Below are 12,324 nucleotides of genomic sequence, written 5' to 3'. Positions count from 1 at the left end.
TCAGGTCACATGAGAAAATCCACATTGGGCACTCTATTAGCCCTACTCCTGCTATCTTTGTCCCATGACAAACCCATAAATTCCAATAAAAATCTCTGCAAGGAACTTGCAGCTCTGCTTATAATAAGTAACGTGATTCAAAATTTTAGAAAGAAATGGCTGGATGAGTTAAAAATGAAATAACTTCTTGTTTGAGGTGTCATGTGGTAGCATTACATTGCTGTTGTTGTACCACATAAATAGAATTGATACTGATGAATCAGTATCTTGGGGTATGTAGTCACATGACATAGTTCTTTATGTGTATACTACTGTGTGTTGTGTGTTTAACAACTATAACCATTTATGCCATATGTATTGCATTTGTGTGTATGGTTTGTTTGTTTTTGGGAGGTGGCATTATTTTGTTTTTTGGTAGGAGATTGATAGAGAAGGTGATCACATGGATTCCTGCAGAAGTGTGCTTGTTAGCTCACATGTCAGACGACGGGTGAGAGCGTTCAGACATTTTTCATGCTGCAGATCAGTACAAGTGGCTTGATTTTAAAGAACTTCTAACTCAGAAAATAAAGTGGTTTACACCTCTGTGGCTTAAGGGCTGCTTAGCAATTATTGGTTTCAGCAATATTCTGAGAGTTCAGTAATGTACAGTATGATCCTGTAGTCTTTTTATGTAAGCCCTTGCCCTTTGAAATCCACAGAAGTTTTGCATGTGGAGTCTCTTCAGGATCACACCCTAGGAATCCTGTTACTGATAGCTGGGTGGATATATTTTCTGAATTAGCCATATAATTATAGCCTGTAGTTGCATAGGAGGATGGTTTACTTTGCACCCCTCTACCAGACAATTTGCTGAATGGAACAAATGAGTATTGTTAAACTGATGAACACAGGCAAAGTTCAAAGATTTCCCATTATCTCACAGTACATTGCAGTATATGAAGACTTGCGTCTGTACTTGCGTTATACGTGTTACGTATGAGCTCTCACCAGTTTAGGGGTAACAGAAACATTTTAGTGTTGGGGAGGGGCTTCCTCATATACTGCAGGTGTCACTTAGATAGTTTGTTTCAGTAGTCTCTAGTGTATAGAAGTCAATACTTGGATGAAGAACAGACAAGGAAGGGAACCAAAGAGAAAATCCTTTAGGGTTGCCTAGTTACTTTCATATTAGAGGTAATGCATTTTCCATTTGCTAGTCCAGTCAGGAAATCCCAGCACTAAGTATTTTGAATAGATTCCAGACTATCATTTTTATATATATATAATATATATATATATATTAAGGGCTGCACGTTTCTAGCATTTAAAATGCTGAAACTGTTTCAGTGCTTCAGATTGGAATGGTTTCAAAATTCTCTCTTACAGATGGTTGCACTGTTAAGGAATCAGCCTCTTTTAAATCAGGAAATGATGCAATCTATATTGTTACTCTGAGACAGATTTCTGAGGCAGATACTGTCTTAGTTTGAGAGAGATTTCTAGTCCAGACAGAGTTTTTTGTCATCTTTCTGTGATTCTTGAAAACAGACTTTCTTTTTCCAAGTAGCAGAAAGAGCACTTCATGGCATTCCTTCTCCAACAACATTAATAATTTTTCTTTTGCCTTTTTATAATAAACCTTTGTGTGCTGTGATCAACTAATTTCTATACTGGAGGCAATAGTGTCCACAATAACATAAATGTAATGGGTAAGAACTGTGGAAATTTTATAATAAATATAACTGTGCCTTCCCATCACATAGCTAGTTTTTTATTCACAAGATTACAAACCCTTGAAAGTGAGTTAGAGAAACAATATAAGGCACTTTTCCATATTCTGTAGATTTGCAGATGCTGGTGCTGTTTGAACAGTAATTGGCTATTGTTTTTCAGACAGGAAAATGTCATTACATCTTTTGGAGTTAACATATAGCTAATACAATGTCAAACAGTAGAATAAATGCTTTGCTTTGTAAACCATCTTGTAATTTTGCATGTTTTTAGTCCATTGATGAGATTACTTTAGTTGTGGGTGAATGTGATGCTGGTGTGAGAATTTGTTTTCTTTGGGTCAGGTATTAAATGGCTACAACAAATCTTTGGGCCAAATTCTGACCTCATTCAGAGTCTATTTATCTATTAGTATCTGAGGATAGACTCTGTCCCACTATCAAGGTGGGTAGAAAGCTGGCTAGATTGTCGGGCTCAACGGGTAGTGATCAATGGCTCCATATCTAGTTGGCAGCCGGTATCAAGTGGAGTACCCCAAGGGTCGGTCCTGGGGCCAGTTTTGTTCAATATCTTCATAAATGATCTGGAGGATGGTGTGGATTGCACTCTCAGCAAATTTGCGGATGATACTAAACTGGGAGGAGTGGTAGATACGCTGGAGGGGAGGGATAGGATACAGAAAGACCTAGACAAATTGGAGGATTGGGCCAAAAGAAATCTGATGAGGTTCAATAAGGATAAGTGCAGGGTCCTGCACTTAGGACGGAAGAACCCAATGCACAGCTACAGACTAGGGACCGAATGGCTAGGCAGCAGTTCTGCGGAAAAGGACCTAGGGGTGACAGTGGACGAGAAGCTGGATATGAGTCAGCAGTGTGCCCTTGTTGCCAAGAAGGCCAATGGCATTTTGGGATGTATAAGTAGGGGAATAGCGAGCAGATCGAGGGACGTGATCGTTCCCCTCTATTCGACATTGGTGAGGCCTCATCTGGAGTACTGTGTCCAGTTTTGGGCCCCACACTTCAAGAAGGATGTGGATAAATTGGAGAGAGTCCAGCGAAGGGCAACAAAAATGATTAGGGGACTGGAACACATGAGTTATGAGGAGAGGCTGAGGGAGCTGGGATTGTTTAGCCTGCAGAAGAGAAGAATGAGGGGGGATTTGATAGCTGCTTTCAACTACCTGAAAGGGGGTTCCAAAGAGGATGGCTCTAGACTGTTCTCAATGGTAGCAGATGACAGAACGAGGAGTAATGGTCTCAAGTTGCAGTGGGGGAGGTTTAGATTGGATATTAGGAAAAACTTTTTCACTAAGAGGGTGGTGAAACACTGGAATGCGTTACCTAGGGAGGTGGTAGAATCTCCTTCCTTAGAGGTTTTTAAGGTCAGGCTTGACAAAGCCCTGGCTGGGATGATTTAACTGGGAATTGGTCCTGCTTTGAGCAGGGGGTTGGACTAGATGACCTTCTGGGGTCCCTTCCAACCCTGATATTCTATGATTCTATGATCTCTAAAATAGCCATTTGAGTCTTGCTTAGCTTTTAAATTATTGACTAGGGTAAGCAATTGATCTTGACTTGATAGGAAAATCATTTTAATTAGAAAAATTAGACCTTTTAGAAGGGGGTCTCTTTAGAAGGTGTGGCATTAGGTGTTGATTCCTATCACTGAAAGTCTGTTTCCTGCAGATAAGATGTTCCAATAGAACTATATATTTGTTTTTCATGGTGCCAACGGGTGTGTATATGTAAATTTGCTAGCTCATTTAAAATAGTCTTAAGAAATGATATTCTTACCATAAATTATTTTATGGTAACAAAGTATACCATTTCCTCCCCTCCCCCTTATACACACTTCTATGGCACATATTAAAAAGAAAATATGTTTCCTGGATTGTTGTACTGATGAAATACAACAAAAAATATGAGGCGCACTTCACTCTACCTCATGATAAACAATTTGGGAAAAGATTATTTTCTATAGCGCCTTGTACGGTGAGGCCTAGGATTCCCATGATTCTACAGCTGCCAAAAATAAGACAGTGCAAACATGTGAGATCAGTTTCATCCGAGGAGTAAGTCTATTGAAGCCAACTTCGTGTGTCTGCTACAATTTACATTGTATAAGATGCTAAATAAAGTTACACCATAGCAGCATACTGCCCTCTAGTGGGTTTCATTCCTGGCTGATGGACTTCCCTCACCCCCATTTTTGGTTTTCTCAGGGCAGCTACATTAATGCTTGATTCTTTCTGGGATCATAATCAGGATGCACTTTGGTGCGGAGTAGGACACAGAATTTTGTCCAGGGGTTAGTTTACAGATAAATGTCACAGGTTCACAGTATGGTATTTAGCTAATGAAGTGTGCACCAAAGACTCCAGACAAGAGGACTTTCTCATTCTCTGATTCATTTGGACTGAACCTTATACTTTACATCTGCAGAAGCAATGGCTGTAGGATTGTCTACACACACAAAAATTATCACTTCAACTGAGTGTGTAGTTAAAGTGATTAAAAAAAATCAACCTCATGTGGATGCAGTTACATTCATATAAAATGTTTATGCCACTCTAACTTATTCCTATATGGGAAGAGGAATAAACTAGACTGGTAGAAGACATTTTTATACCAATATAACTGCATCCACACTAGGGGTTGTACCGGTATAACTATTTTGGTTTCAAAACAAAACAAACCCCACAGCTAATCAAAATAGTTATACTGATACAAAAATTGTGTGTAGACGAGGTCTAAATCTCAGACAGAATTTTTGTACTCCCCAGTTATGGTAGTGACCCTATTGCATAGTTGAATCAAGAGACTTAGAGTGAAACAATATTTCCAGAGTAAAACCTGTTTAACAGTCTCTCTCTGTCTCTGTCTCTCACTTTTTAAACCTCTGACAGGATTGTCTCAGCATTTAGTTACCGACTACAAACAAGTCATAGAACTTCTGGAAGAAGGAATAGCCAACAGGTATTTCTGTTTTTTTTTTTTTTTTTTTTTTACTCAAAACCATTTTTCTGTATCTCCTGTTTCATCCCAGTTTTGATGACACAACTACTGATTTTTCTGACAATGTTACACGCTTGCCATTTAACTTTAAACAGAAATGAAGAATGATTGATCTATGCGATGACATCAGGTTTCCAAATTACTCTCTGAAAAAATACTATATATCATCACGTAGCTCTTAAATAGTTGTTACAAGGGCTCATTACAAGATTATTTGCATAGATATTATGACAAAACTGGTTGTATGCTGACTTACACATAATATAATTTTTATACAGGATAAAAAGTGAACTATAGGGAGATGTTTTGCTCTAACCAAGTAAATCTGTATGTTCCACGTACTCCATTCTTCAAATGGTATAGTTTTCAATTCAGTTTCAGTGTAGTTTAGTTTGTGACTACTGAAATCACAACACATTTGTGCTTTACTACAAACTGTTTGATGTATGTTTATCATGTGATTCAGGCTGACCACAGGGTAGAACTATTGTAAAAACAGGCCAGAAGCCATTTGTACCATCCTTTCCTATGGAAAAGATCTAATAAAAATAGCAGAAATTTAAAATTATGTTGGGTTAATTTCTTTAATATAAAGGGACACATTTTCAAGGGTCCTTAAACTAGCCTCTAAAATTACGATGCAGTGTTTGTACACCAATCAAGCAGCTACGTGTAATTACCTGACTTGGGAGCAAACACTGGAATTTTTGCATGCACAAAATATAGTCCTAGCAACATGTGCAAGCAAAACTGTAGGTGCAAGAATTGTCTGCAAAAATCCTAGGTGTATAAAAATGCACCCACAATTTCTGGCTGAAATGTTTCCATAATCTTAGGGTGAATTTCACCTCTGTGCAGAGACCACAGCCATAGGTGCCAGCTCTGTGGGTGCTCTGGGGCTGGAGCACCCACTGGGAAAAATTAGTGGGTGCTCTACACACACCAGCAGCCAAGCTCCCTGCCCCACTCCCCCGCCTCACCTCACCTATGCATTTCATAGTTACTAGCGAGGTTCTTCTGTATAGCATGCCAGACCCAGTCTCAAATGCGTAAAAGAAAAGTAAAATACCACAGCACACAAAAATACAGCTTCTCAACCCTGAAAAATAAAGTAAATAAACCAAAATGATGTCAGCAGGGCCACTGAAAGATAATAAAGCACATGCTACATGCCACAAGCAATAAAACATGAAAAACCACTATAACATCCACCCACAAAAATCCACACATGGGCTGTGAATAGCCTAGACTCTAGACAACTCAAACATCCTGTTATCAGCCAAAGATGCAGCTGAACCCGTGCTAAACTGTGCTCCACACTGCACATGAAGCTGATAGCCATTGTCAGCAATGGGTAATTTTTCTATTAATGTCAAGCCCTAAGTGTGACCAAGAGAGGGATCTGGGAACTGACCGGTACCCTAAGCAAAGTCCTCCTCCTTTTGACATGGCTGACCAATAAAAAGAGTGGGAGGATACTATCAGTTGGACCCAGACAGAGTGGGAGGGTGTAGTTTTTCCCTCTTCAGTGTCCTGGCAGCTGGTAGCTAGCACCCAGCCTCACAGTGCAGTGGCTGAGAGGATTAGATTCAGCTTGGTGAAAAACTTGTGAGCTGGGCTGTGGGGCACCAACTTCCAGCTGCTGCTTTGCAATTTTTTACCTTACCACAGCTAAGTTTGATATTGTAGTTTAGTCATGAATTGTTGGACCCAAAGTCTGGACATGGGCCAACTGTGATAAAGAAAATAAGTAGATACACTGAACTGTATGGTATGCAGTCTGCCCATGGTGGAGGAGTGGGGAGTTCACTCACTTCAATTACACCTGTTGAATGAATTCCATTTTTCAATTCTATTACACTGTTCCCAACCTCCCTTGAATATGGTGAGCCAAATTCTTGGCCCTCGCTCCAGCCTCTTGCACTGCTCTGGTGGTGTAAAATGAGGTAGAAAGGTGCCCTAACAGGTCCTTTGTGACAGAGGATGTCATGAAGCTGGCATCAGCCAGCTGTTAGGGCAGCTTTCTGGCATGCTTGCTCTTCTGGGGATGTGCAGAGGAGCCAGAGTGAGGGCCAAGGCCCTGGCCCAGTATATTCCAGGCACATGGGGATGAAAAATATAATTTATTCCCTTCTTCTTCAAGTAATCATAGAACCATAGAAAACTAGGGTTGGAAGAGACCTCAGGAGGTCATCTAGTTCAACCCCCTGCTCAAAGCAGGACCAAACCCAACTAAATCATTCCAGCCAGGGCTTTGTGAAGTCAGGCCTTAAAAACCTCTAAGGATGGAGATTCCACCACCTCCCTAGGTAACCCATTCCAGTTCTTCACTACCCTCCTAGTAAAATAGTATTTCCTAATCTCCAACCTAGACTTCCCCCACTGCAACTTGAGACCATTGCTGCTTGTTCTGTCATCTGCTCCCACTGAGAACAGCCTACCTCCATCCTCTTTGGAACCCCCTATGTGTAGTTCATAGATTCATAGATATTTAGGTCAGAAGGGACCATTATGATCATCTAGTCTGACCTCCTGCACAACGCAGGCCTCAGAATTTCACCCACCACTCCTGCAAAAAACCTCACACCTATATCTGCACTATTGAAGTCCTCAAATTGTAGTTTAAAGTCCTCCAACAAGTGACCCGTGCCCCATGCTACAGAGGAAGGTGAAAAACCTCCAGGGCCTCTTCCAATCTGCCCTGGAGGAAAATTCCTTCCCGACCCCAAATATGGCGATCAGCTAAACCCTGAGCATATAGGCAGGATTCATCAGCCAGATACTACAGAAAATTCTTTCCTGGGTAACTCGGATCCCACCCCATCTAATATCCCATCACAGGCCATTGGGTCTATTTACCGTGAATATTTAATTACCAAAACCATGTTATCCCATCATACCATCTCCTCCATAAACTTATCGAGTTTAATCTTAAAGCCAGATAGGTTTTTTGCCCCCACTGCTTCCCTTGGAAGGGTATTCCAAAACTTCACTCCTCTGATGGTTAGAAACCTTCATCTAATTTTCTAGCCTAAATTTCCTGGTGGCCAGTTTATATCCATTTGTTCTTGTGTCCACATTGGTACGGAGCTTAAATAATTCCTCTCCCTCTCCAGTATTTATCCCTCTGATATATTTATAGAGAGCAATCGTATCTCCCCTCAACCTTCTTTTAGTTCGGCTAAACAAGCCAAGCTCCTTGAGTCTCCTTTCATAAGACAAGTTTTCCATTCCTCGGATCATCCTAGTATCCCTTCCCTGTACCTGTTCCAGTTTGAATTCATCCTTCTTAAACATGGGAGACCAGAGCTGCACACAGTATTCCAGGTGAGGTCTCACCAGTGCCTTGTATAATGGGACTAAAACCTCCTTATCCCTACTGGAAATACCTCTCCTGATGCATCCCAAGCCCGCATTAGCTTTTTTCACGGCCATATCACATTGGCAGCTCATAGTCATTCTATGATCAACCAATACTCCAAGGTCCTTTTCTTCCTCCGTTACTTCTAATTGATGTGTCCCTAGCTTATAACTAAAATTCTTGTTATTAATCCCTAAATGCATGACCTTACACTTCTCACTATTAAATTTCATCCTATTAGTATAACTCCAGTTTACAAGGTCATCCAGATCCTCCTGTAGGATATCCCTGTCCTTCTCTAAATTGGCAATACCTCCCAGCTTTGTATCATCCGCAAATTTTATTAGCACATTCCTACTTTTTGTGCCAAGGTCAGTAATAAAAAGATTAAATAAGATTGGTCCCAAAACCGATCCTTGAGGAACTCCACTGGTAACCTCCCTCCAGCCTGACAGTTCACCTTTCAGTAGGAGCCATTGTAGTCTCCTCTTTAACCAATTCCTTATCCACCTTTCAATTTTCCTATTGATCCCCATCTTATCCAATTTAACTAATAATTCCCCATGTGGCACGGTATAAAACGCCTTACTAAAATCTAGGTAAATTAGATCCGCTACGTTTCCTTTGTCTAAAAAATCTGTTACTTTCTCAAAGAAGGAGATCAGGTTGGTTTGGCACGATCTACCTTTTGTAAAACCATGTTGTATTTTGTCCCATTTACCATTGACTTCAATGTCCTTAACTACCTTCTCCTTCAAAATTTTTTCCAAGACCTTGCATACTACAGATGTCAAACTAACAGGCCTATAATTACCCGGATCACCTTTTTTCTCTTTCTTAAAAATAGGAACTATGTTAGCAATTCTCCATCATATGGTACAACCCCTGAGTTTACAGATTCATTAAAAATTCTTGCTAATAGGCTTGCAATTTCATGTGCCAATTCTTTTTAATATTCTTGGATGAAGATTATCTGGGCCCCCTGATTTAGTCCCATTAAGCTATTTGAGTTTCGCTTCTACCTCAAATATGGTAATGTCTACCTCCATATCCTCATTCCCATTTGTCCTGCTACCATTATCCCTAAGATCCTCTTTAGTCTTATTAAAGACTGAGGCAAAGTATTTGTTTAGATATTGGGCCATGCCTAGATTATCCTTGACCTCCACTCCATCCTCAGTGTTTAGCGGTCCCACTTCTTTCTTTGTTTTTTTCCTATTTATATGACTATAGAACCTTTTACTATTGGTTTTAATTCCCTTTGCAAGGTCCAACTCTACTTCACTTTTAGCCTGTCTCACTTTATCCCTACGTGTTCTGACCTCGATAAGGTAGCTTTCCTTGCTGATCCCTCCCTTCTTCCACTCGCTGTATGCTTTCTGCTTTTTCTTAATCACCTCTCTGAGATGCTTGCTCATCCAGCTTGGTCTACAACTGCTGCCTATGTATTTTTTCCCCTTTCTTGGGATGCAGGCTTCCGATAGCTTCTACAGCTTTGATTTAAAATAATCCCAGGCCTCCTCTACCTTTAGTTTAATGCCACCATCAAATCCCCACTCACTCTTCTCTTCTGCAGATTAAACAAGCCCAGTTCCCTCAGCCTCTCCTCATAAGTCATGTGCCCCAGCTCCCTAATCATTTTCATTGCCCTCTGCTGGACTCCTCCAATTTGTCCACATTCTTTCTATAGTAGGGGCCCCAAAACTGGACGCAGTACTCCAGATGTGGCCTCACCATTGCCGAATAGAGGGAAATAATCACTTCCCTCGATCTGATTGCAGTGCTCCTACAAATGCAGCCCAATATGCCGTTAGCCTTCTTGGCTACAAGGGCACACTGTTGACTTATATCCAGCTTCTCGTCCACTGTAATCCCCAGGTCCTTTATCTGCAGAACTGCTGCTTAGCCAGTCGGTCTTCAGCCTGTAGCAGTGCATGGAATTCTTCTGTCCTAAGTGAAGGACTCTGCACTTGTCCTTGTTGAACCTCATCAGATTTCTTTTGGCCTAATCCTTCAATTTGTCTAGGTCACTTTGGACCCTATCCCTACCCTCAAGCATCTCTACCTCTCTCCCCAGCTTAGTGTCATCCGCGAACTTGCTGAGGGTGGAATCCATCCCATCATCCAGATCATTAATGAAGATGGGGAACAAAACCAGCCCCAGGACCGACCCCTGGGGCACTCCACTTGATACTGGCTGCCAACTAGACATGAAGCCGTTGAGCCCAACAATCTAGCCAGCTTTCTGTCTACCTTATAGTCCATTCATCAAATCCATACTTTTTTAACTTGCTGGCAAGAATACTGTGGGAGACCATATCAAAAACTTTGCTAAAGTCAGGATATATCATGTCCACCGCTTTCCCCGTATCCTCATAGAAGGCAATCTGGTTGGTCAGGCATGACTTGCCCTTAGCGAATGCATGTTGACAGTTCCTGATCACCTTCCTCTCCTCCAAGTGCTTCAAAATGGATTCCTTGAGGACCAGCTCCATGATTTTTTTAGGGACTGAGGTGAGGCTGACCAGTCTGTAGTTCTCCAGATTCTCCTTCTTCCCTTTTTTAAAGATGGGCACTATATTTGTCTTTTCCCAATCATCCAGGACCACCTCTGATCATCACAAGTTTTCAAAGATAATGGACAGCAGCTCTGCAATCAAATCAGCAAACTCCCTCCGCACCCTCAGATGCATTAGATCCAGACCCATGGACTTGTGCTGTGCATGTCCAGCTTTTCTAAGTAGTCCTTAACCTGTTCTTTCACCACTGAGGGCTGCTCACCTCCTCCCCATACTGTGCTGCCCAGTACAGCAGTCTGGGAGCTGACCTTGTCTGTAGAGACAGAGGCAAAAAAAGCATTGAGTACTTCAGCGTTTTCCACAACATATGTCACTAGGTTGCCTCCCCCATTCAGTAAGGGTTCCGCACTTTCCCTGACCACCACCTTGTTGCTAACATACCTGTAGAAACCCTTATTGTTACCCTTCACATCCCTTGCTAGCTGCAACTCCAGTTGTGCTTTGGCCTTCGTGATTACACCCCTGCATGCTCAAGCAATATTTTTATACTCTCCCATGTCATCTGTCCAAGTTTCCACTTCTTATAAGCTTCCTTTTTGTGTTTAAGCTCACCGAAGATTTCTCTGTTAAGCCAGCTGGTCACCTGCCATATTTGCTATTTTTTCTGCACACTGCGCACTCAATAAGGCTTCTTTAAAATTCAGCCAGCTCTCCTGAACTCCTTTCCCCCTCATATTAGCCTCCCACAGGATCCTGTCCATCAGTTTCCTGAGGGAGTCAAAGTCTGCTTTTCAGAAGTCCAGGGTCCGTATTCTGCTGCTCTCCTTTCTTCCTTTTGTCAGGATTCTGAACTCGACCATCTCATGGTTGCTGCTGCTCAGATTGCCACCCACTTCTACTTCCTCTTCCAATTCTTCCCTGGTTGAAGCAGCAGATCAAGAGGAGCAGGGCCCCTAGTTGGTTTCTCCAGCACTTGCACCAGGAAGTTGTCCCCAACAACTTCCTGGATTGTCTGTGCACTGCTATATTGCTCTCCCAGCAGATGTCAGGGTGATTGAAGTCCCCCATGAGAACCAGGGCTTGTGATCTGGAAACTTCTGTTAGTTGTCCAAAGAAAGCCTCATCTACCTCATTCTCCTGGTCTGGCGGTCTATAGCAGACACCAACTACAACATCACTCTTGTTGCTCTCGCCTCTAAACTTAACCCAAAGACTCTCAACAGGCTTTTCTCCAGTTTCATACTAGAGCTCTGAGCAATCATACTGCTCTTACATAAAGTGCTGCTACTCCACCTTTTCTCCCCTACCTGTCCTTCCTGAACAGTTTATACCCATCCATGACAGTGCTCCAGTCATGTGAGTTACCCCATCAAGTCTCTGTTGTTCCAATCACATCATAGTTCCTTGACTGTGCCAGGACTTCCAATTCTTCCTCCCAGGCTTCTTGCGTTCGCGAACAGGCACCTAAGTAATGGTCCTTATGCGTATCCTGTTGTGTGGTGTCCATGTGCCTGAGGCTGAGGGATTCTTGCTAGCAGCATGCGTTGGTCCATTCTCCTTCTCTCCTTCTTGTGCTCTGAACAGAGGGCATAAGGGACTGTGTGGACCAACCACTTCTCCAGTTTCTTTCTACAGCCTGTGGACTGAGACAGAACCTCTTCAGTGTCCACTGCATTAGCTAACTTCTTCAGTGTCTAACTGCGATTATCTGTAA

At 42.0% G+C, this 12,324-nt stretch overlaps 1 protein-coding gene across 5 annotated transcripts in view; it reads left to right on the top strand.

The window, feature by feature from the left end:
* STARD9 (StAR related lipid transfer domain containing 9) overlaps positions 1-12,324 on the top strand; it is a 244,365-nt gene that overhangs the window by 88,109 nt on the left and 143,932 nt on the right. For all 5 annotated transcript variants that reach the window (XR_012159442.2, XM_073348593.2, XM_073348592.2 and 2 more), the window contains exon 8: positions 4,622-4,691. Coding sequence is in view for 4 of the 5 variants with exons in the window: in XM_073348593.2 (XP_073204694.2) it covers positions 4,622-4,691 (70 nt within the window). In the remaining variant the exon portion in view is untranslated. The remainder of the gene's footprint in view (positions 1-4,621; positions 4,692-12,324) is intronic.

The sequence above is a fragment of the Lepidochelys kempii genome, chromosome 6 (assembly GCF_965140285.1).
Source record: "Lepidochelys kempii isolate rLepKem1 chromosome 6, rLepKem1.hap1, whole genome shotgun sequence".
Taxonomy (NCBI): Eukaryota; Metazoa; Chordata; order Testudines; family Cheloniidae; genus Lepidochelys; species Lepidochelys kempii.
Note: the sequence above shows the minus strand (reverse complement) of the source record. Positions and strands in the feature narration are given on the sequence as shown.